The 27,173-nt window shown below is 36.2% G+C and overlaps 1 protein-coding gene across 2 annotated transcripts in view; it reads left to right on the forward strand.

Moving 5' to 3' along the window:
• Positions 1-3,336: 3,336 nt before the first annotated feature.
• Positions 3,337-27,173, forward strand: part of LOC121410010 (cyclin-dependent kinase 17-like) — a 32,957-nt gene continuing 9,120 nt past the window's right edge. Inside the window, exons 1-2 of one of the 2 annotated variants that reach the window (XM_041601820.1) lie at positions 3,337-3,473; positions 25,321-25,893. In XM_041601820.1, the coding sequence (XP_041457754.1) occupies positions 25,737-25,893 (157 nt within the window). In that variant the 5' untranslated portion in view covers positions 3,337-3,473; positions 25,321-25,736. Of the gene's footprint in view, positions 3,474-23,322; positions 23,467-25,320; positions 25,894-27,173 lie in introns of those variants that run through there. The other variant, XM_041601821.1, reaches the window with a different exon arrangement.

Raw genomic sequence — 27,173 nt, forward strand, 5'->3', positions numbered from 1 at the left:
TTTGGATATCTAATCACTAAATTTAAAAGATAAGTGCTTGAATGCCCATTTTTTTAATTCAAAACAAGCATCGCCGAGAGAGGGCGCTATATATCCAAGATTTGAATATTTGAAATTTTCTCAGAGAAGTGCAGTTGGAAAAATATCTAACGGTCTCTACGCTTCAGTAAGACTGTCATATTAGATGATATTCGATTATCAATCACATTATTGACCCTTTACCAAAGCTATACACAGGCTTTAACTGTAGGCCCACAATCAGCATTTCACTATGTTTTGTTTACTCTTCTCTTGTTATGGCATACTTTCATGTATTTCATCTCGATAAACCCGGGGGGGGGGGGGGCACTCATATATTGGTGGTACGGGGACGTGCTGCTTCGATGACCCACTTTTTCAGACCTTATTTCCAGTTGCCTAGATACTCTGAATGACAAAATTCCATTCAGAAGCCACCCCGCCCTGCTCGCAAGACCCCTGTTCCAAACGTCTCAGTTCCCTAGCCCTACCAATTTTTTTTTCCAGTGCAAACACCGCATTCTAGAGCTGCATGCATGGCTTCACAACTCCCTCCATCCAGTAGGCCCACATGTATATATTTAGTTCCAAAAGACCCGGTATTTCAACCTTGTGGTTAGTTCCTTACACCCCATTTCAGGGTTTCGTTAAAGCACTCCCCTATCAAAATAAAATTTGAGTCCCCCCTCCCCCCCTCCCTCCAAGGAAAAACCCCAGGCCTGACTGACTATAGAGGTCTACATGTATCTGCAGTATATTCATACACATTTATGAAATCATAGTAACATAAACTAATTTCATAAGTTTCCGACAGTAATCAGATTACAACATGTACTTGTTTCATGGAGACCAGTTTCTCTAGGTTTGCACTTCAGACCCTCTTCTATTCAATTGATGAGCGGTTTTGTTTGGAAACCAGCTACCCCTTGGCAGTACCCCAGCATTTCATCTGTGTCATTCATATGTAGAGAGGGTGGATGGCAGCAATCCAAGATGGCATAAGAATTTCTGTGTGTCATCTGGATGGTGTCCTCATATCAAAGGGACAAGTCATAATGCCCTATGGATGCTATTGGTAGGGAGGTTGACATTTCCATACTCTACATCTTGTCTTAATGTAGAAGTTATCAATATGATGTATCAGACAATTTGATAGATGGATAATTAGTAAATGTCTATGATTTCTAATTTGTATATACATGTAGCATTAAGCCACTTGCAGTCAGACTTGTTGAATGTGCTTGGTCTAGTAAAAGCAATGAGCTCTGCATATGCCATCTTTTGAATAATCACATATATTTTTTTCAACTACCAGGTATGAATGTTTTTGTGAAAAGAAGAAGCAAATGAACTCTGAACATATTAAAGTCAGAGCAATTTTTTTTTACCAGATTAAGCAAGACTTGTGTTACCTTAAAGTTGAATTTCTCCTCAGTCAAAGTACAGATTTATTTAGACTAGGAGATTTTACTTCTAGTTACATGTCCCTGTTGCTTCTTATGATTTTTTTTAAAGCCAACTATACATGATTGAAAACAAATATCAAAAAGTTAGGTTGGCTATGAACATGTAACACAAAAAATCAAACAAAAGAGTATGCCTACATGTACGCATACATGTACATGATAACTCTTCTTAGATATCTTTGAAACCTAAATTAATCTATACAGGATTAAATGCAATTGCATAGAGGAATATGATAATATTTCAAGTGTAGGAAATATGCTTGCCTGATTCATTGATCGGAATGAAATATCTATGAAGTAGCAGTGTGAATATTCCTTTGCTAGCTACAGGGGATCAATGCTTGGTGACCGCTTGATGAAATATGAATGTCATTGCCTATACCTTGGAATGTTTATAGCAGGGACTGCTATTTCCCTGTTTATAACCAGCATACATACATTGCCCATTAGCTCATTTTGCTCCAGTGGTAAAGCAGGTAAGCGATTGAAGTGATGCATGCGCAGTATCTCATCTTCCAGTAAGGCTCTATGTCTAAATCAATAACAGGTCTGATGAGGGCATGAACGGGAAGAATTATGACCTTTTTCAATAGAGATGTTCTGAAAAATCATGAATACAATGTGAGGGACATTTTACATTCTAGACTGTATTGAAGTACATGTAGGACTTGATTAGATGAAATTGATATTGTGAAGCATGTAGAATCTATAACAGGATGATTCCATAGAGTATTACTACACCTGTATGTCTGACCTCTGCATGTTCATGTATGTTCTGAGGTCTGAATAAATTCTCATAAAGTTACAGGTATTTTGGTGATCAAGTGTATTACGGAAGGCATCTATTTGTTACCTCATGTTTTTTCATGTATTATACCTGTCTCAAAGGAAAGTAATATTGAGTCATTCATGGTTATTGATTAAGTTTTTATGTCCTAAAAGTTGAATTTCTTTCAACGTTTGCAAACTGGGACAGTTTTTATACTACATGTACATTTGTTTCTCATCAATTTCATTGTAGTTTTTTGCAAAAATAGTCACAACAGGAAAGAAGAACATTTAATTTCTCCTCTTAAATTTTAGTTGCTTTAGTCTCATTTATTCACATAATGACGAAATAAAGCAATCTTGATTTGTTTTTGAATTTGTAGAGCCGACAATGCAATAAAGGATTAGAAAGTTGTGTTTATCTGATTACAAATGTACATTATTTTGATCAGAGGATGACGTTGTGTTAAGTTCCTCCAACTGGAGAAAGTTACCACGACCTCGTTCAGACGGGCACTATCTGATCCTTTCTCCAACCTTGCTCTGACCAAAGCAGCTTTCGTCTGAGCATGGTACATTTCTGCTTACTATTAATAGATTAAAAAGCCCCCATGAATTGATTAATTGAACTTACCACTAGAGATCTTCTTTTCTCTGTATTAGCCTCGATATTCACAAAAAAAGCTGAACCAAACTAATATGCTTTTAATTACAGAGGTCACCAAGATTGCTTCATTTACATTATGTGAATAAATGAGATTAAAGTAACTCTGACTCTATGGTTCACTGCATTTTTGATAAAGCAGGGCAATTTGAACTATGGGACATTTGTGCATTTATTTATAGAAAAAAAAAGATTTGACTTAAATATGCAAGGTTGACTAGGCAGAGTTACCTGTCCATAGATGGGGGAAGGGAAGGGGTGATTATATGTTGATGTGTCCTATAGCGTTTTTATCACATCTATCTTGGAAATGGCAAAAAATACTTCCTTTCTTTTTTGGCTTGGTAATTTTAAAATGCTTATGCTCAAAACCACTTTTTGATTAATAATAATCAATCTATATTTATCTTTATTTTACTATCTAGGTCTGATTCTTTGACCAGCTTGATTGAGAAGAAGTCATCTATTCATCATCACCTGGTATCAAAGGTTCTCATAACTGTATGCCTTTGAATGTGGTTCTACTAAATGAAGTCATGAATTGCAAATGATAGCTGGTAAGTAACAGCCCCATCTCTCTGGCAGAAAGGATATTAGGTGGGTAATGTCAGTGTCATACAACAAAACTGATATTCCATACTGATAAAGGATTTTTACATTATTTTTAGTTACATGCAATGATTTGTTTGGAGTCATTTTCTGTAGGTTTGACTGTGATATTCTAGAGTAAATAACAAGGGTTGAGAATAGACCAGAATAATTATATGCATTTTCAAAAACGTTTTTAATTCTATTAACCAGGTGGGAAACAAAATACAAAAACAAAAACAAAGCTTCCCAAATGTTGCTGAAATTACACATTGTACATCTTTTTATCCATGAAAGGCCATCTATTTTCCATATTTCCTTAGAAAAAAACAATCCAACTAACAAAAACAATTTCAAGGAAATGTGGAAAAAAGATGACCATTTCATGGATATAAAGGTGTAAAATTTGAAATTTCAGGAAGTTTTGGGGAATTTCCCCCCTAGATATATATAGGCCTACAGTTAAATGGTTGTTGAAATAGTTAAACGTTTATATGCTTTTAACGGTTATTTGAACGGCATTTAAAAGTTTTGACTCAGCCCTAGGTTTAGTTGGGATGGAGGATGGGTGTCAAACCATGGTTAGAATAAAATTCAAAACATTACGTGAACACATGCCATCCTTCCTGCTTGCTTTAGATATGCATGGTCCGTGTGTTTATCTGCTTAGACATCATGCTGTCTGGAGAACAGGTATCAGGTTTATTGTTTGAAAGCAACACTAAATGGTCATGAAGAACATAGAATCACATGTGAATGTATCTTTTACCCTAGCTGGCTATTAACTAGTGTTGTGGATATGCAGAGATGTGATATTGAAGACAGGATGTAAGCACATATAGGTCTACTACAATATGGTAAGGATCTCATGTGTGAATACAGCCTTGCTTCCAGCTGGTTTTAGACTGTTGGTATGGTTTTCATAGATTTCCCAGTTGGGACATCAAGAAAGTAAGGAGACCAGGTGTGTATTAAAGCAGAATTTGTGTTAATTGGTATGCAATATACAAGGCTCGACATTAGCGGTGGCCCGGTGGCCCGGGGCCACCAAAAATTCATCTCGGGCAACCATTATTGAAAAAATGTTAAGTTTTGGTGGCCCGAATCGGGCAACCAATGATTTTCAAAGTAGCCCAATTTTTCTCCCGATTTTGCATACATTTATCAACTTTCTACAGTTCAAATTGCATGTCAATTCGTCATGCGCCTTTTTTGTCAATCTACACACAAATACACACACACAAAGATTGCACAGTCATGACAGTATGTAGGCCTACCGCTAGCATACAGTAACTATTATTCAGCCGGCTGTCTGGCTGAGCTTTGCATGCGTGAAACCACTGCAGCTGGCTGTGCGCTAGCAGACTATTCAGACTCAGGGAGCTGCGATGCGAAATGTTACTGCTAAGAAAACTTCTCCAGAACTTTGAAAATCTACGTCAAAGTCACATTTTACACCAATGACATGCCCTTCTACAGTCCATATTACTGAAACCTGATAATTCGCAAGCATTAAAAGGAGGAATTATGACCTCTGTTTTGACTCAAAAAGACCGATTTCCAAATGCATTAATACACATAAAACACATAGGTGAGTACATCACAGTCCCACATGTGCATTTGTATGTATGTTGATATTTGGTTTATTTTCGAAGCTGTCTTGAATAGACAGCTTCTTTCTTTCTTGTTTATAAATGACTTCTTAAACCACTCTTAAGGAAGTAAATACTTGGGAAGGCATTTTATTGATATGAAATGTGATTTTTTTCCATCATTTTGTCAAAAATAGGGAAGGAATTTTCTCACTGTTTTTTCCAGATAACTTGCCGTTTTCTTAATCTTTTTTTTTTTACAGTGATTAAACCATTTATACCCCTTCCCATTGAATATGCCTGATTAAAGAACATGTTTCTACTGAATAATAATAATTTTCCCAATTTTTTCTGATAATTTTGTCTGATTCATTTTTCTTACATTTTCTTTTTTTCTCAATTTTTTTTCTTTTATTTCTTTTATTTCAATTCTTTTATTTTCTTTCAATCATTTCATATTCACAATGACAGAACAATTTATTTATTACCACAAAATAACAGCAAGCACAATTTACATACAAGATGTACAAAGAATAGTGGTACGTGGTAGTGACTGCAGAATATTTCAGTTTGTTTTATTCATTTTTAATTAATGTTTTTCTTTATATTTTTCGGGCCACCAAACTTTACTAATGGGCCACCAAAAAAAATTATTTGAAGGTTTTGGTGGCCCGAACGGGCCACCACCAAAAAAAGTTAATGTGGAGCCTTGGAATATATTACTGTACCTGTCTACTTCATACCTTTTCATTTCAACTTTTGTTTTATGTTATCCCAGATATTCCTACTTGCCTTATGCTTTTGTTCTCATTTGAATGGAAATCTAGATGGCATGTAGTAGATTCAAAGTCTGGCTGATAAACGTCAGAAGTTTGTTTGAATTAAATGACTTTTTTTTCTCCCAAGCCCTGAAATTTCTTTAAACTTGTACTTTTATTGCAGCTTTGATATTCCTGACTTGATTTGCTTTGAATAAAATTTGTTGGCTTTCTGGCATTCTGATTCACAATATTGCGATTTCTGATTAGTCCTCACTGTATAGTTTACAATGCAGCATTCAATTCTATACCTTAAAATTGTTATCTTTATGAATGAATCACTGATGCTTTTGGTCGATAAAAAATGTATTCAGAGATGATCTGACTATTCTCATGTACTAAATTTGGTTTGGGATATATCTAAATTGAATAGTGATTGATTCAAATTGGTTTTGATACTGACACTTTTTTGCAGATACATGTAAGAAATTTTGCTCTTGAAACAGTAAATCACATTATTATCATCATCAATAGATAGTGATAAATCCTCTTCTAAAATAGTGAATAAATAGATTGCACAGACACGTAAGAGCATATTACTTTGACTTTGAGCAAACAACGTTATCAGCTCTGAAACAGTGAGTCTGACAGGTCATCATATTTCTGAACTAGGAAATATTGAATTTTTGCACAGGAAATAGATATGATCTCCATAAGGCTAAATTAATACTCTCTAATCTTAATGAGCTTGCGGTTGGCATTTGAAAATCATGTGGAGAATTCAATCGACGTGCAAGACTGCACATTTGTCAGAGTTTTCTTCTGAAAGAAAAAAGAATATTCTAGATTATTTGATACAAAATATAGGATATAAAGCTACATAGTATTAAAGGTGAATCAATGTGACAGCCTTAAAGTTAATCTACTCTCTACTGATAGAGTTATATATCATTGATGTTCATATTACTTGTACATTATGTTAAAGGGGGGAAATTCGTAATCATGTTCGTGAATTTCTTGAAATATATCAGTCACATATTCATGCTAGTTTTTCTTTCATTAGAAAAAAAGGCGCCCATGGGTAGTGATGTGCTATACAAGCAACGTCGTATTGTTATTGGATGCATCAAATTATCTTGAAGCATGATTTTTCCCCAAAAAAGGGCATTTTCATTATTTTAGATTCAAACTGATTATCTCAGTAATACTAAATAGGTTCATTATTGCGGATTGAAATAATCGCTAGAGGGTATTCATTTGTCTCGCAATCTACTATGGTCAACAAGGAAATTCGTGATCACTCTCGCAAAAAGTGTTCACTAGCTTACAAGTTCACGAGCTTTCGAGTGCCGCTGCAACTCTTTATCAAGTGACAAAGATTGTCCGATATCGTACTCTATTTATACTAATCTCCAAGACCGTACGCACAAACGCGGGAACAATAGGTGGGCACTGATCCGTTGTGTGATTGGTCAGGAGTTATGCAAATAAGCCGGGGGTATATGCAAATACGCCGTGGGTCGGCAATATGCAAATGAGACCAAAATTGGTCTCAATAGAGTACGATATCGGACAATCTTTGTCACTTGATAAAGAGTTGCAGTGGCACTCGAAAGCTCGTGAAGTTGTAAGCTAGTGAACACTTTTTGCGAGAGTGATCACGAATTTCCTAGAAAGCCAGTGAACACTTTTTGCGAGAGTGATCACGAATTTCCTTGTTGACCATAGTAGATTGCGAGACAAATGAATACCCTCTAGTGATTATCTCAGTGTTATCACAAGTTATTTTTGTAGGTTTTTGGATTCTTGTAATACCATTTCTTATGGGCAAAATTTACCTCAGCCCCTTACATGTACTATGTTAGTCCCACTTATAGTCCAGGGTTAAAGTTGACATTTATTGCTAATCGCAAAATATGACGAAGTATATATCAAATTAAAATTCAAAATATGAAGAGGGCAATGCTATACTTTATTGATCATGAAGATCAATGACAATCAATTTAAAAATGATTTTATAAACACAGATTGATACGCACCTGGAAGCTGTGAGTCGTTTTTGAGGATGATGCCATTGAGTGTCTGACCTGGGAGAGCAGAGATCTCATGTTATACAAATGCGTGCTGGCTACATATCCAGACCGAGACATTCAACAAAAATCCCACAAAGTCTCACAATGAAAAAAACAGAAAATTATTGAACAAGAGCATACATGATGAAATGTTATTAAATGCAAATGCTATCTTTACATTGGTATGCATGAAGACCATTATTCATAATCAATGAATATTTCTCCTTTAAGCTTAGTCCATTTTCTTTTCTTGTGAATGTTTTTTGCAAAGTGGGTTTACCCCACCTACATGTACATTATATCCCTGCAAAATAGCAGGGTTAGCCGGGCAATTGTAGGTTTAAGGGCGAAAGTTCATGGTTCAGAAAATTTGAGAAAATGGTATTGATGTACCAAGGCTGCGTTTATGCGACCTCAACCCAGAATCATGATTTGAATCACGATTTGAATCATGATTCAAAACAGCAACATGAATCACGATCCGACAGAATCAGCGTTTATACGACCATCTTTCTAACGCTGTTTCTCCCTGAATTCGGGCCGATCCAGTGCGCATCACAGTGCGCAGTTTGACCCAGGAAGTATAGGTCAACATTTTCGCGCCTGTTTCTAACTTCAAGTCGGCTGCAAGATTTTTGCTAAAGCGCGATCGTTTGTGCAACGTTTACTCGGCTTCCGAAAAATTAATCTTTTACTTCCAGAATTCCGTGTATTGTACCTCGTATTGTTTTTGTTTACTTGTATTAAATCTTGTCGGTTCATCGAAAATGGTGTTCGGTAGCCGTAGTACTACTACTGGGCACGAATTCTGTTAATTTTGTCTCGACAGGCGGTGCCACATCTCCGTAGAAATCCCTCCCTCGCAAGCGCCGCTGAAAGGGATTCGTATCGTCTTATTTCTGTGAATCCCGGTAAGGGATGCTTTTGCTTCAGGCCAAAGCACAAGCAGAGCCCTGAGTTCGTCGTCAGTCCAATTTGTGCCTTTGGAACTTGAAGATATGATTGATGAAAACAATGAAATATACAAATGACGCTACAGTACAACCCCGGGGGTACAATACACAGAATGATAATTCCTAAATGCACGTGACAATTGGCATATACCGGTACTAGTACACTGGCAATACTGCTACACGAAAATTAACCTGCACGAAACACAGCGCGCGCCTTTGAGTCGAACCCGGAAGAAGCACGACACAATGACGTCATAGAATCATGATTCAAATCACGATATCGTTTATACGACCTTTTTCGTTCGTGATTCTACAGAAACGTCTTTCCAAACGCCCCCTTTTCCGTGTTTCATGTTTGTGATTTGAAAGACGTTTATTTCCACTTTCGACTAAACGCAATCGTGATTCTGCAGAATCGTGATTTGAATCATGATTCTAATCATGATTCTAGGGTAAAAAAGTGTCGAATAAACGCACCCTGATTCATCCATTGGCACTTTCAGTTACTATATTCTGAACAGCAGTGCATGACAACCTTATCACAAAGGTCAAGATCCACTTGGCTACAGTTAGATACCAGACTGGCAACAAGGGATCAAACTCTATAATTATTGTTTTAATATTTTACTGTATAGATGGGACGTGCCGTCAGAGATAGATAAAAATGTATGTGAAGATAAAAGTGGATTGATACATGTAGGTGTACATGTAGCTTACTCGCAAGAAAGATGTATGGATGTACAGATAATAATACTAGTAATAATAATAATAATAACTAGAATTTTAATTCGTCATGAGGACGAATTAGGTGATCTGTCTCTGATTTTCATGATCATGAATACAATCACCATGTTTATTGAGATCAATGCGATGCTCATATTGAAAACTAAACTTTTATTACGAAAAGAACATGTTGAATACTCTTGAAAAGAGGGAAATGAGAATATGTGAAATACATGTAGGTGTAGGCGATACACATTGTTTATGTTATAGGCCTATTAAAAACGATTTTAACCTACTTTATTGTGCGATATTTGAACTAATATACCTTGTAATGGTGATTAAGGAACATTTGCGAAATGTTGAAAAGAAAAAAAAAAGAAAAAAATTTATGTCCACTTTTGGGTTCGAACCGTGGACCCTAAGGACGCAAGTCTGATGCCTTACCCATTGAGCTACACACTTCCCATAGACTTTACACATAAGCAAAACAAGAGGATCTGAAATCCAATATTGCAAGTGAAATACGGGCATGATCCCGGCATCTGATCGGAAAATGAAGACCACACTTGCGATAGCTTACAATCTCAGCTACAACATACTCCAAGCTCAGAGAAAACCAACAAATAGAAATGGAGATATGGCTCGCGAAATAGAGGAATGTAAAATCCAGTTTTGAGAAAAAGTCATTTCCCATAGAGATTGCACACAAAATGAGCGAAAATGACATGCCTCTATAACTTGCCATTTTTCAGGATGATCCGATCCTTAAAATGTAAATATACCCATCACAATAGAAAGAGTATGTCCTCAGCTACAACGTAGAAAAAAACTGAGCAAAAATTGACCAATATTAACAGAGTTAGAGTCAAATTTGCATAATTACGATGACGTCATAAGTAGCAAAATGGGAATTTTGAGTTCCGACGCCATTTTGATGACGTCATGATAAAATTTCGGGTCAAATGTGACATGAAATCACATCTCCCATCCATACTCTATTCGAATATGAAAAAAAAATGGGGGTCAACGGACTACTTTAAGAGCTATAATGAAGTTTGTATAGGCATGTTTTTGCACATATATTGTCTATGGTTAGTGCGCGCGCGCGCGCGTGCTGTAAACTTTGATGGAGGCTAATTCCTTTATTACTTGTCGTAGAAGGTTGATCAAGGTATCAAATTGTTCAGAATTATATTATCGGTGCATTGATATGAAAAAAATGGCGATCCTATGTTTTATAGTGCCGTTACGCGCGGGAACGCGCGCGTAACCGTGCGCGCGCGCAAATTTTTGAAATGCTTAAAATGACCTGATTCGTACTCTGTTTTGGTCAAAAAGTGATTTTGAGCATTTTAAAATTTTGACGCGCGCATACGCGCACGTCGTGACCTTTACATGACCTTTGATGACGTGGGCGGTTGACCCTTGACCTGAAGTTAATGTGCTGTAAATATTGTTAATTTTTGATCATTGATAATGAAGATATGATTGATAATGTGATTTTACAAAATGGCGTCTAGATGACGTCATGATGACCTTTTGACCTTGAACTTGCTTTATACACATCACATGATAAGTCCCCATATCTGATGATATTTTGAAGATAATTGATGATGTAGATTTGGAGATTTAGTACTAACAAGAAAAGGGCGGAAAAATAAAAATAAATAAAGAAATAAAGAAAAAAGAAAATTCGTACGAAATTAATAGTTGATCTGTCGATTGACAGATCACCTAATAATACAGGTATATTTACCCAGGGAAGCCGCTTCAGTTCCGAAAACTGTTCTCCCAGCGGGCCCTGCTATTATTATTACCCCGGCTTTAGCTGGGCTGCCTAGGTGCTCAAAGCATTCAAGGAATTTCTTCCTACCGGGTACCCATTCATCTCACCTGGGTTGAGTGCAGCACAGTGTGGATAAATTTCTTGCTGAAGGAAATTACGCCATGGCTGGGATTCGAACCCACGACCCTCTGTTTCAAAGTCCGAAGACTAATCTAGATGTAGATAGATAGATTATATTTTTGTATGAATGGAGAGAAAGATTAGCACTTTAAAAAGATACAAAGATAGATATATGCAGATGAATAGTTGGATGGATAGATGGATTATACTGGAAATTGACAATAATAAAAAAGAAGAATTTAGGGGGATAGGATATAGTCTTCTACATGTAGTTCAGATTCACTGTTTCAAATTGATTCTGACAAGGGTATGTGGTTTCAGTATATACTGGATTGGCATTGGCACTCAATTACGCTATCAGCTGGCTGCTTGCTTATTAAGTAAAGTTGTGAACCTCCACAGCCAGGGATATACATGGTTTATTTACAGATAGAGTGATATTGACACCTCTTGTCTCTGAGCACCAGGCAGCAACACGCTGATGATAAACCATAATAGTTAAGCCCTGATTGGACCAAGACTGCGTTCAGATACATGTAGAGGCGATAAAATCATAGCCTGCTAGGCTATTTTGTCCATTTTGACATGCTTTTTATTATTTTTTCAAGCTAGGTGTTTGTATGGCAAGACATATTGTTGCCAATTTTAGGATTGAAAGGAGATTAATTATGTACACTTTAATATGGGCTGATGTGAAGAGGATACATGTACATAGTACAAGCAAGCACTCCCCTAATATGCACAATTATGATGTTGTAAACAAATCCATTAATATATAAATAAATTATAAAGAGTAGTCTGTACTCTCCACAAAAAAATATTAGCAGCTTCCCAATTCTGATGTGAGCCAAGGAAGGATTTTTTTTTTGCAATGTTGCTAGCTTCTGCTCCATTGATGTCATACTCATTTAAGACATACATGTAACACAAGGAAAATTATGGGGAGGTAATGATTAGGTACAAGCAAAAATTCTATAAGCTAGGGGGGGTTAGCGTTTACATTCATATTATCCATCATTGTCCAATTTTAAAACAAGGTCAAGTCTAGTAACATAGTTCTGTTTGTATCAAGTATAAATTGGAAATAGTGCCATGTGGTTGTGAATTGTAATGAAGTCTCGTTTACAGGTAACTTGAACATGTCTGACCTAGTTACAGCCTAGTAGGATAATATAGAAAAGGACCCAAATAAATTCATTGTAAGGAGTCCATTATAAGATAATATTCCTGTACATCAACTAGTTTTATGCTACAATGATGGCTCATTATTAAAAAGATCCTGGCTTAAGTTCAATATTCCTGTCAATTTATACATAAGCTTACACATGAATAGATTTGAATTATCATGTATTGAGTTTTTTATTATGAAAGAAAAGAGAAGTTCTGAAGTTTGTCCACCTCTGACGTACCTGTATACATGCTGAATTACAAAGACAATGTCACTGTAGGAATAGGCTTAAATACATTGTGAATTCAGCACATGAATAATCTGAAGTTCATCTGTAAATGTGTTTTCTTTGACTTTGATTTGGTTCCTGAGTTAAAGGTCTAATTAATTTAAATGAGATACTATTAATCTTTTGAAGATTGAAAAAAAGAATGGAATGAAAGTATTCATAATGGCATGAAATCATACTTCATGTTTTTTAGGTGCATGAATTTAAATACTTCTGAAAAAGAGAAGTTGACATTTCTAATGATTTTTTAGATACCCATTATCAATCTGTGCTTCCATATTGGCAATTTCATGTATGATTGTTTTATTGACTGCATTCACATTACAAACGAAAAGTTGAATCTTGAATCTTGAAATCTTTCTTTACTGTAAATCTACATGTATTCATAACAGATTAAAGATGCCTTTCATACAATGTACATGTATTACAGTTTGCCTACATCAGGGAAATATATACAGGGGCTTGGGGAAATTTTGCCTGGAAAATCCCCATACACTGAAAGAGCAAGTTGCAGATATACATGTAGGCATGGTAGCTTGGCTTGAAAAATAGCCCCTGAAATGAAAAATTATGTTTTACCTGGTCTACATGGTGCATGACTATTATTTATCATGTACACAAGTGCTCATCCACATCGTAAAACTAGATACAGTATGTATGCTTTAAATAAACATGTTCTGTTTGATTTCATTTAACTGGTTTAAATAATAACAAATATGGTTGCGTTTCCCCATTCAAAAAACTCCTGTGACTGAAATTGGGGTTCAATTATATTTTTATGCCCTTGGAGACGAAGCGTGCAATAACTCAACAAATATTCAACAGATTAAAAATATTTGGGTGTGTAGATCATGCCAAAATACAGGCTAAGTTCGAATTCAGAGTCTGCTGGTCAAAGGTCACAGCTCATTAAACATGCGAGTTGGTTTCCACGCAATAACTCGAAAATTTTTTAATTTAATGGATTTTAGAAATTTTTTGTGTGTAGGTAGATGACACCAAAATACAGGCTAAGTTTGAATTTGGAGTCCGCAGGTCGAAGGTCACAGCTCATTATATATGCGAGTTGGTTCTAAGGTCTGTATTTGTTCATTATGTATATGCATATTGGTTTCTGCACGATATTAAGTTCAATCATATTGAATGAAAATCTGATCTCGTTAAGCGGGGGCATCTGTGTCCTTTGGACATGTCAAATTTCTAGTCTAGTGATTACTTAGTTTAAATAGCCTTAATTGTGACATTTGAATCATTGAACTTGAAATAAAAACTGTTATGTACCCAGTTTGTATGTAAGGCTGTATTGATAAGATATGATTGGTACCGGTATAGAAATCACTTCAACTACAGTCATACTAACTAAAAGCCTGGTCCAAAGGACACAAAATGTATTCATAACGGATACAGTGGACAAGGAAAATTTCGGGTTGGCTCCATCCATTTTCATTTGCTCCAGACAATGGACAAAATGGGCAAACAATGAAATCACAGACGATGGATGCTCAATGGATATAGAGCGTATGAAACATGTTTGCAAATATAAGATACATAACGTTTTCCAACGGATGACAAGATTCTTTTCCGTTTTACATCCTCTCTATATCTGTAAGTGCAGTGGGACTAAGCCTCTAATAAAAAAACATTTGTGTGATAACCACATCCTTCTCTGCATACATAGATCTGTCTACAATTGATTAAATTGAAATTATACATGTAGGATATCACTCACGTTTCCCCCACAACATCTGAGATTGAGAGGGTGATGAACGACTCGCTTGTGATCTTCAACTGATCAGACTATATTTGAGTATTGTTACCAAGGAAACAAGCGATGCAGCAGTACAGCCAAGGATCAATGAATGTTGCAACCCATCTAAATGAGGAATAAATTGAAGTGTTAAAGGTGTTGTCTGGTTGGGTCATTTACATGTGCTCTATGTTTTTAAAACAGGTTTTTTTTTTCTTGAAAGAGAAGTGGATTGTTTAGAGGGGGGGGGGTTATTTTGTTGTTAGCCACTCTGAAATATTTGGTACTGACATCATCTGGTCAAATGTTGTAGTTATTGAACAGTTAACCCAACAATATTTGTCCACAGACTTCCCTTCCTATACTAGTTTGACATTGTTGTTTAGGTAGTATATACTCTGTATAGATCTACTCGGTATTGAACAGTTATATCAGATAGGCAAACATGGGATGCTGTTTGTCATTATTTAAAACATTAGGTAATGAAAGAGAGGACTATTTAAATCACAACAAACTTGCAGTAACTTCTGCAAAGTATGATTGTCCATCAATTCCCTTTTTCTGTTTTTGTCCCTTTGTATTCTTTTTCTTTTCCTCTTTATTTCTTAGTTTTCTCCTTCCAACACTTCTGTATTTCATTTTTTTCCTTCTTTTCTATCAACTTTCATGTATTTTTTCTCTCACCTATAAAAGATCTATTTCTTTGGTTTATTTTTGTCTTGCCCACCAGAGGTGAAGGCGAGATTTAGGGATCCAAATGTCATCCATCTGGCATCTGTCCGTCCGTCACAATCTTTATGACACATAACTCTGCAACTTTAAGTCACTTTTCAACCAAACTTAGATGGTAAATGTACTTGGGGGATTTTCATGCTACAGTGTATGCTGCAGTCTGAGGTCACATAAGGTCAAAAGTAATTTCCAGGTCAATGTTATAGTTTACATGCAAGACTCTCTTATGACACCTAACTCTGCAACCTTAAGTCACTTTTCAACCAACCTTAGGCCGTGTTTATGCTTCCACTTTTCAGGCCAGTATCAGCGTTTCCAAACGTGGTTAGTCCAAAACACGGTTGCGTCCATGCTTACTTTCATTTAAACGCTGTTTCAAAACGCCGATCGTAAACTCACAAAAAGGTGCGTTTGTAAACGTCGTTTGACCAGAATCAGGCTTTCTGGGGAAGTATAAACAGAACCACGATCGTAAACGTGTTTAAATGACGTCATTTGGTACATGCTTCCGGTGAGATGAAAATCCGCGGGCAATACAGTCGTATTGCTCCATGCTAATCTCCACGTAATAACAACAATCGGAAAAAACTTTCGAAAAAAGGCGCGCCCAATTTGACCTCGCTTTACGATGCAAAGCCAGCTGGAGATCATGATTTGCTCTGAAAAGTTAAGCATAAACAGCACTCCCAGAACCACGTTTACGATCGGCGTTTTGAATCGAAGTTTGAAATCGCTGATTCTGTCCTCGCAATGGAAGCATAAACACACCCTTAGATGGTAGATGTACTTGGGGGAACTGCATGTTATGCTGCAGTCTGAGATCACATAAGGTCAAAGGTCATTTCCAGGTCAACATTAAAGTTTACATGCAAGACTCTTATGACACCTAATTCTGCAACCTTAAGTCACTTTTCAACCAAACCTACATGTAGATGGTGGATCCGTGAATGTACTTGGGGGAACTTCATGTTATGCTGCAGTCAGAGGTCACATGGTAAGGTCAAAGGGCATTTCCAGGTCAACGTTAAATTCTGCATGCGAGACTCTCTTATGACACCTGACTCTGCAACTATAAGTCACTTTTCAGTAAAACTTGGATGGTAAATATACTTGGGGACCTGCATGTTGTGCTGCAGTCGGAGGTCACATGGTGAGGTCAAAAGTAATTTTCAGGTCAAGTTCAACGTTAAACTTTACATGCAAGACTCTTATGACAAATGTTATTCCATCCCAAATAATTCACTTTTAATACAATTCTGTTACCTGCCCTTTGCAAATCGCGAGACACAACATCGATTATGCCTTGCATTTTTCATCTTTATCAGTTTGTATGACAAAGATCTAAAAAATACCCCAAAAAATAAATATAAAAAGGAACAAGAAATAAACAAGTATTGTCAGAGTGTCATCTTCCCTCTTAATTTCTTAGCTCCTTCTTTGATTCTTTATTTCCCCCTTCCCTTCTTTTCTGTCATTCATGTTAGTTTTAAGTCTTCTTTTGTTTTTCTTCTATCAATCTTTGATCATGTATTTTCATCTGTTTTGCAATGTAGACATGTAGCATTTCGTAGAGATCCTACATGTAGTGACATATGTATGTTTACTGAGGTTGATAAGTGGTACTCATCCAGTTAAAAGCTTTTTAAGTATTGATAAATATAAAGTATGGTCACAGTGTTTCTGTGATGACGGTCTGGAGGTGATTTATTTAGCCTTTTTTCGGGCACACCACCACGGAGGCCTAATAGTTGACAAGATACTGGGAAAATATGAAGATTTCCCCATCTGCAACTGAAGGGCAAAGTCAAAGCAGAAAACTAGAATGTATTTGAATGAGTCAGGAACAAAATCAGGAATTTAATTGTTATAGTTTTTGTCTTGACTGCATAGCAGTGAGAGACTACATGTTCATGTTGGCGTCGCTTTTCCAACAGCGATGATGGCATAGTTTTGGTCAAATCATAACCAAGACTATGTTTTTGAAGTGTCTTAATGACTTTAGAAGTAGGGGAGAGTGAGATAAATAAGGCCACCTTTTTTATAATTCCAATCATATCATTTTAATGCATAGCAGGATAAATATGATTAGATGTCTAATACTAGGTCTACAGTAGACCTACATAATATTAGAACTAACCAATCTCAATTGCATGTTAATGAGCGTTAAACACTGGAGTCAGGAGACCTTATTTGCCTCCTCAAAATAAGGTGATCAAATATCAATTTCATCCGACATTAGATGCAGCTAACATGATCAAAATCAAAGGTCGTAGGGTGTATGAATTTTTACCATTTAATTTTTCATCATTTATAAAAAAAAAACTGTAACCACGGTTAAGAGTTTGAATTTTCAAAATAATTTTGAAATATGAGCTTCTATTCCATAAAACTGTCATATAATAGTTATCAGGTACAATGTATCAGCACATTGACATTTTTAATTTCAGGTCAAGAGCCAAATGTCAAGGGTCATTTGAGATCAATGAACCTGTGGTTTTATTATCAAATGAATTTGGTTTTTCCCAGCTCTGTTTGAAAATTGTTTTTTTTTTTTGGGGGGGGGTGATTATTCTGTAGTCATTTTCAATGAAGTGTGTAATGCTGGCAAGACTGCCAGAGGAGTTTCTTTTGGTTATCACCTATTTAGCAAAGACAAAGAAAATTCCCCCAAACTCTTTGATAGTGTGTGTAATCAATTTCAGAATCCTATACTCTTGATAATCCAAGTGGCCTATAAAAAGGACAGAATCTGAAAATTCCCCATTGAAACAATGTACTGGTGCTTTAATATGAACATGCATACTTTTCCTGAACATTAAAATGGAATGGCATCATAGTGCTAGTTTATCACTATTGTTCCTGTGCAAAGACAAGAGCATCTACAGTATGCCATTTGAGAACCAGCTTAAAGTATGTGTTTGCATGGAAGATGATCTTTGCTCTTCTTTTTATTTGAAAAGTGATTTCGCTCATCTTTGGTTATGTGTATTTATTTTACTTCATGAATTTAGTCATTCATCGCATGAACATGTGAAGCAGAACTACATGTAGATATAGGGCTATCCAGTAACAAGAGTAAGAGTTGAGATCAAGCTAGCTAGAGAGTGAGAAAACAGCACAAATTTATCAGAGAATCAGGGTATTATAAGCATCATTACATGATTTCTTATTAAGATTACGTGTAGAGATAGATACATGTACATGGATTCAAGAAGTAATTTAGACTGGCATTTACAAGGATTGGAATAAATGTACATGCATATGTTGTGAACAGTGTAGTTTAATTTCATTTTTGTGAATTCTCACTTGCATAGATGGGCTTCTTCCTGTTATAAGTCTATGATTTATTTACTTAAATAGTTATAGGCCTTAAAGGGTTTTCTTTAATAAAAAAATATTGTGTAGACCTATCGATCTTGGTTCTTCCTGAGTGTCTCTATGTTTTTTATTCGCTATTGTGCCATGAGATACCCAAGGTCTTTTCCCTTTTAATTTTAATTGATTTATTATTTTCATTTGATTAGTTTGACAGTATGAATCTTTTATCAGCTTCTTTATTATTGATAAAGGTGGTGTTGTAAGGAGTAATATGAATTTCTTCACAGAAAGTAAGTAATCCGTTGCTTCTGCTCCAATCTTTCAGACCCACTGGAAATGAGGAAGCACTGCATTAAAGGCCCATGTTGAGTGGTACAGTCTCAAAGCACAACTACTGCATGGTGTAGCTATCTGTGATCTTTTTTGTTTACATAAAACTGATCCACATAGTGAGTTTCTTTTTTATCCTTTGTGGATCTTGAAGGAGATATTCATTAATCCCCTTGACAAGAATCAATACATTGCCTTTGTTACTCTTCACTAGGTTTTCCCCTTTTGTCAGAAGGTAGGAGTGGAGCGGAAAGGCTGTCTATTGATAATGCAACTGAGGCAATAAGTAGTCATTTTTCAGCTTAATACAAAATATGTTGAAAATAATATGAAATAAAAGCCCTTTTGACTGCTCAGGGTTTTACCATGAATATTCAACTTATCAGCATTCATCTCTTCATCAGTGATTTGTGTAGTACACACGAGTATCTTGAAGCAAGTACATTTAATACAAATGTCCTTTGGAGGAAAATACATAATTTGTTTTGAACCACCAATATGTAGGCATCTGCTGGAAAGTGATATTTTTATAGATGTTTTCAAAGGAGAACTATAACTATATAGATTTGAATATGGTCTAATTATATATCATTTGAAATGTATTGATGTGGGATTATTATGTAATTGTTCTTCATGATAACTGAAGCAAACCATCGTGTTCTTCTTATTCTCTTCTTTAATTTGATATATAATTCTCAAATTTTTTTATTGGCAATATATTTCTGTTTTAAGAATGAAAGTTAACACTTTTATTTAAAGATGGGTCTTGAGGTATACATGTAGTCCGAAATCAAGAAATTACATAGAAATGGGATATAGTACCTTTTGGAACCAGCTCTTTGTGTATATCTGTTGGTGTAGCAGCACTAGATTTTCCGTCCCGAAAAGTTCTCATAATTGATGGATATATTCTTAGGATTGAGTGGGTGTGGAAGCGCCTTCTAACTCGTATTATCTTCCATGCCCTTAATTAATTTTGTCTCTTCTCTTTCTCCATATTTCTCTTCCAGCATCCTATCACTCTACTGTCTGCACATTAATCTTACATCCATATTTATAATATGCTTTACATAGTATGTAGTTCATACACCTCTTCACTCCGTGGTAAATCCTTGCCATTTCTCATGGGTATTCTATTCTAGTCCATTCTGGAGTTCCCTTAACCACTCTCCGGATGTTGGTTGATCATTAACAATGTTTGACGGATTTCTGCATTTATACCGCTGGTGTCTATTTCTATTTATACAAGCAAAGCATTAGGTGGAATTACATTGACATGTATAAGTAAAGTTGAAGCTTTCTTATCTCATAAATAGAAAATGAGTGAGCAATATAGATGTAGACAGGTCATTATTATAAAAGTGTATTGCCAAAGTGATTATAGTGATATGAAAAATATTAAATCATACTGATTTGTGCCAGGGGGAGGGGCACTTCCATTGACAAGTGGATACCATGCATGACCATTGGGTTTCAAAAAGTACCCTAAACAAGTATTTTTCATGTTCTGAAAATCTGCTCTGCATTGACTTTGCATGTGAAAAGCGATACAACGTTTTGACTGACCGAGCGCATTGAAATAGCGGTCAGGGTTGTTGTATTCCGCATGGCGTTTTTTTTATGGGGGAAATCTGAACCGCTCAAACCTAAATTACAAGCATGTAGCTCTTTTGCGATATTTTCTCTGATCCTATGTGTAAAAGTAAGGATACCATTGTCAAGCAATTGTCTTGGTCTTTCCAACCATGTATTTTTCTAGCAATGAATATGTTTTAAGGCTGGGGAACTATTAATGTATGAAAATTATAGTAAACATTGAAGTCGATTTTCTCTGAAATGGGTTTGCCCCGTTGTATGTGTGATATGACGGTTCGGAAGACCGCCAACGAAATGTTACATGTAGACACAAATTTCACCATAAATGGTTGTAATTCACTCATTATAAAGTGAATATCACTCTCAGTCTCAATCTATTTGAATTTTATTCACTTCATCTGAATGGATTATTATTCATTTTATTTGATGTAGGCCTATGTAGTATGATCTAAATCACATTAAAAAAAAATGCCTATGAGAACATTTTGGACATCAAATTGACCAAAAATAGAACATTCACCCCATCATAGGGGTGCAAACTCAAGTGCTGGATACCATTGCGCCTGCCTAGTTTTAATATTTTCTTGTTTATACTAGTAAATTATACATTCATCATCCTTTCTCTTTGTTCATCTATGATGAAGCATTTTTTAAACTGTGATTATACACAGCAAATTGGTATTAAATTGTAGTCCAAAACTAAAGGATTTGGGCAAAGACAGAGGAAGCTATCTCTGGCGATAGGAAATGCTCTTACAGATGGTCTCCCAAAAGCAGGTGGAAGACTTCTACTTGGAGGAAGCTAATAGTACACTTATTACCCTTTTTACACACGCTAGAATTTCCTTAACCCCATACTATAGGTGGGGCTAAATTGCCATTTAGCCCCACCTATAGTACGGGTTAAGCTTAGCCCACTTTCTTTTTACACAGCATTTTTGCAAAGTCGGCTAACCCCACCTTTTATAGTACGGGATTATTTGGCCCTGCAAAAAAGCAGGGTTATCCCAGCAATTGCGGTGCTAAGAGCGATAGTACGGGGTTAAGATCGCTTGTGTAAAACAAAAGTGGGCTAACCTTAACCCCGTACAATAGGTGGGGCTAAATGGCAATTTAGCCCCACCTATAGTACGGGGTTAAGGAAATTTCAGCGTGTGTAAAAGTGTACGAGTGAAGTACTACAAATGATCGACAAATGTATTTAAAGCATGAGCTACCACTAGTCCGGGGTTAGCGAGTTTCGTGTGTGAAAAGCAAGCATTCCTTATCCGGGGTTAGCAATAACAATTTGGCATGTGTGAAAAGAAAAAAAAATAGTACGGGGTTAGCGATAGTTCGGGGCTAAGAAAATCATGTGTAAAAAGGGTATTAGGGTGTGTTCAATGTTGGTTTCAAAATTTGAACAGCAACATGAATCATGATTGAATATGTGATTACAGAACACAATATAATGAGAAACAAAGGTTGTGTTCAATGTATTCTATTTCGAATCGTAAACGTACATGTAAATGTCTTTCAAATCATGATTCTGAGAAAAATTTAAATGCCGAAAAAAGATGTGTTACATAAGATTTTACGACCTTCAGCATCGCAAATGCGACATTTAACACGATTGAGATTTGAAGCGGCTTTACATTTGCTCGTGCAGCAGTGGAAGCGTACACGAGCAGGTGCCAAATTGACCTTTCTTTGTAATGGGTCAAACAGCGCAATACACCTGCTCTAATGAAAGCGGTAATATAAACAGCTTTATATTTTCTGCACTTAACAGTGCACCGTTTATTGTGTTTTTAGTTTTCAATCATGATTCATGTGGTGGTTTGAATTTTAAACTCGACATTTAACACACCCTTAGAACATTCCATCATTTGTAATGGTGATAAATTTCAAAGAAATTGTGTACTATATGTTTTTCTTGTATGTTCAAACAAATGTTAAGCTTTCTTGACAAAGTAAAGGTTTTGAAAAAAAATCAAATGTATGACAGGACACCACTTTTGACATGTACATGTACATATCCAACCCAAGTTTGTAACATTATTTTAAATTTTAATTTTGGATCATGTACAGTACATGTACAGATTATTATTTTTTTTAACTATAAGTTGTACGTTGTAGTATTCTCTGTTTTATTAGTATGTGGGGGGGGGGGTGTACATGTATGATTCACTCTATCATTCAGGGCAAAATGATATTGTGCCTTTCAAAATCAAGCTACATGTAGTTCTATCACAGAAAGTTTTATTTTTATGTATGAACTGTAATACACATGTAGGTTGTGCAAGTGCTGAAACAAACAGGAATATCTACCCTGAGTTCTCTGTAGACTACATGTCTAATATCGACCACAACTCAAATATTCCTTTCATTCAGCACATGTTTTTATATCCTAATACCACTTTCCTCAACTTCTTCAATAACTGTTCATACACAAACACAATACAGATATATGTAGAATCTGTACTCTAGTTTCTGTGTGGACTGAAAGTAACTGAAACCTTGATTTGGTTATCTAGCTCTTTTTTTTTATGTCTATCATTCATGCAATTCATTTTATTTTTCCCTCTTGAGCACACAGTCAGTGCCCACTCAATATCAACAAATGAACTGAACGTTCAGTCAAGTCTGCTGTCTAGTGTTATGAGGTGACTCATAGTCTACTTCTATTGCCTGGCATGGAGATGCATTGACGCATGGATGTGTGTAGAACTTTGTATACATGGCTATATAACCGGACAGGTTGCAGTGTCTTTCCTCCTGTTTAGCACTAATTTCCAGGTAATGAGCGACGGCCGTTATACAGACGTGGTTCATTAACAACCAGGGAGCATTAGCAGGGACGTCATAGCTAGGCAAATCTTTTCAGATGCTCGAACTTGCTGTATTGTTGAAGTATTCCTTTTAAGGAGCAAGAATATATTTGTATGTTTATGGATGTAAGACAGACCCGTTCTTGTCATCTATTTTCAAAATGATGTGAGAAATAACATTGTGTTCAATGGTGATTTTTTGGTGTAGGAATCTTGTTATGGAGTTGTGCTGTCAAGCTGTCATGTATTCAAGGAATTATCATAACAAACATGTTGGTAATCCATCTGTATTGTAAAATCTACTGAGGAGCTGGATTTGTGTCATTATTAGAAAAGACTTGTCAATTGTTAATGAGAAGTTAAATTTAAACAACTCTTGCATGTATATTGCTGGACTATCTGAGATCTACAATTTGGAGAGGAATGTAGAATCGACTACAATGTTGGACATGCGCTAGGCTAAAGCCAGGGTCCCCTTGGAAGCTCATAGACAACGCTTTCAATACCTTCCTAAAACTAGTTTACTGGAAACTAGTTTAGTGGAAACTAATACCCCTTTCATAAACTCAATTATGCGGCTAATAGCATAATTTGGTCGTAAAATTGGAGGAGGACCAGAGTTATTCGCATTATTTTGATGCTGCTATTATCCGCATAATAGCAGCATCGGGACAAGATTTTGAGTTTATGAACGCATTTCCAAATAATGCGGATAATTGCCATGGTGCGGTCACAAGGTCACCCCTTTTCTAACAACCGCATCGGAGGGGGCGTGTCCAGTTGTCATGACGATTATCCGCCTTTTTCAGGACGGGCGCTCGTAAAAATAATGCCGCTTATTTTCGGAGTTTGTGAACGCAATTTTTATTGAATTATCCGCATTACTCTTAGGCGGCTAATTGGAGGATAGGTTTATGAAAAGGGTATAATTTAACGTGTAATGAGAATGGTCAAAACGATCTTCCAAACCGGTTCATAAAACCACCTCGCATTGTAGTTTTCAAGATCGCTTTGCCTCATTAAACTGGTTTCTGTGTAAGTGAGGACACAACCGTTCTTCGGGAAGCGATCTTCACCCATTTTGAGCGCGCTACTCTGCACACTGTGTGTAGAATGCCTATGCACCTGTTTCAAATTTCGCGCGAAACATGTCACCCCGCTGAGAGCGTTCCCATAGCAACAAGATCGCTGTACGTACTTTCGCTGTACTTTCGGGTGATCAAATGGGAACGCTAGCAAAGCTATCTTCCAAACTGGTTTCCTGAACCAGTTTTCAGTAAACTAGTTTTAGAAAGTGTAATGAGATCGGGGTCATAGAGAAGTTACATGATATGTGTTATATGCTGTGCAGGAACTGAATATTATTATTTTCACATTTGACGGGTAATAAGCTTGCGTGTTGTAGGAATGGTTTCATTTTATGTTACGCGTGTATTATATTGGATAAACCACTTGCTCTTGTATTGTGAATCAATTTTGGTTGACTAGACACAAAAATCAATATGTGGGAAGATGTTGATAATGATGTTGAAGGTGTTTGACAGATAATTTTAAAAAAATAGGCCCTACATCCAGAAAGTCAGATAAAAATTCATTTTACTTGGCTCCTTAGGTTTTGTTAAAGTTCCCCAAAAATTTAGTTTGATTTTTGGTATAAAAACATTTTTCAAGATGAAATAGGCTAAAAATTTCAGTATATATATAACCTTTACTAGCTTGTAGTTCACCGAGTTGAGTAGTTACATAAACTCCTTGCTGAATACTCATGAATGTTCACCACCTAATGTTTTTTTTATTCTTTTCAATTTTACTTTTCCATCAGCTGAGAATAATCACAATCTCCATACATGTAGAGCAGCTGGACACAAAATGATGTCTTCTGTACATCACATCCATGTGCAGCATTGGCCCTAGAGTAACCAGCCTAAACCTCATCAAGATTGCATGGATCATCAGGAAAGAGAATAATAGTGCAGGATAGCTCAAGACAGTGCAAGATATCTCCTGGATCAATTACAGCTTCAGTTGATAATCCCACAGTCAGTTGATGATTGTGTCATCGTAAGGAAGGCCAGAAGTCCACTCACCCACAAGTTCTCTGTGTGTATATGTTACTGATCAGTTGATGATCAAGTCATCACAAGGCCAGACATCCAATCACTCAGGAGTTCCCTGTATGTACTTCTAGCTGGTCACAGGTATTCTCTGGTGGCTTGAGGTGATAAACACTAAAACAATATGAAGCGATTAAAGAGACGCCTGTCACAGTCTTTCCGCAGCAACTCCGTTATTGAGGACTCACTTTCAGAGCTGACGGAAAGTATGAGCATTGAAGAGAATGGCACACACTGTACAAATGGTACAACAAATGGCAATACTAATGGCACAAAAGAAGGTATGGATATGAGTATAAATAAAGTCACAAATTTGTATGTTGACAACCTATTTATTTTGCATGAATTCGTTTGTCAGAGGAATGTCTGATAAAGTGTGTCAGATCAATCTCTTTGAACAGAGATGTATTTGGTTTTACTTTGAACAGAGATGTACATGTATTTGGTGTATCTTCTCTAAAGACCGAAGGACATGTACATTCTGATGCAAAATCCAAAGCTCAAGCACTGAATGATCAGTTCTGTTTTCACACAGGAGGATCTCTCTTTTATGTCAAATTTAGACAATAGTTCTGTACCTGATATGCCAGACATTACAGTTACTGTTAAGGGTGTTGAAAAGCTTCTGAAAAATCTTAAAGTTAATAAAGCTTCAGGTCCAGATAATATTCCATCTAGAGTTCTCAAGGAATGTGCTTCAAGCGTAGCACCTATCCTACAGATAATCTATCAAAAATCAATTGTAACCGGGGACTTACCCAAAGAGTGGCTGAATGCCAATGTCTCCCCTATATTCAAAAAGGGTGACAGGACACTTCCACAAAATTACAGACCTGTCTCTTTGACTTGTATTTTATGCAAACAACTCAAACACATAATTTATACTAATATTATGCAACATTTTGATAACCACTCCATACTCTGTGAAAATCAACATGGATTTAGAAGAGGTAGGTCTTGTGAAACTCAATTAGCTGGATTAGTAAAACGTACAATTGTAGAGTGGAATTCACTTTCTCCCACTACTAAAAATGCATCTGACCTAGCTGCATTTAAGAAACAGCTAACTAAAAGAAGTATATAGCGGCAGCGATTGCATGAATGGCCTGCACGTCTATAGCCTCCTTGAGGCGTTCAAGTGCAGTAATCACAAGACAAGACAAGACAAGATGAGAAAGTCTGTAAAGCCAAGGTTAATTGTCACCATGTCATCCTAGATCTAGATCTGGTACACATACATGTAAAGTGAACTCTGTTTAATCATGAAATCTAAGCAATTACACTGAAGATTGGCAACACAAACTGTATTTTTATTGCTTGGAAAAGGCCCTAACAAATAAATGAAATACCATCCTTATTCTGCTAATTTTTCAGCAATACACATTATCTTTCAGGAAGTGAGTTTTTGGTGAATTCAGTAAAGAATAAAGAGAGCAAAAATTCAATTTTCTTCATCAGATATCTAATGTATTCTTTACAGTCCGACCTCTCATCCGGACACGTTGGGACCAGCACCTATCCAGATAAGGGATTTATCTAGATCTGGGAGACCCAATATTAA

The sequence above is a fragment of the Lytechinus variegatus genome, chromosome 3, assembly GCF_018143015.1.
Source record: "Lytechinus variegatus isolate NC3 chromosome 3, Lvar_3.0, whole genome shotgun sequence".
Classification (NCBI taxonomy): Eukaryota; Metazoa; Echinodermata; class Echinoidea; order Temnopleuroida; family Toxopneustidae; genus Lytechinus; species Lytechinus variegatus.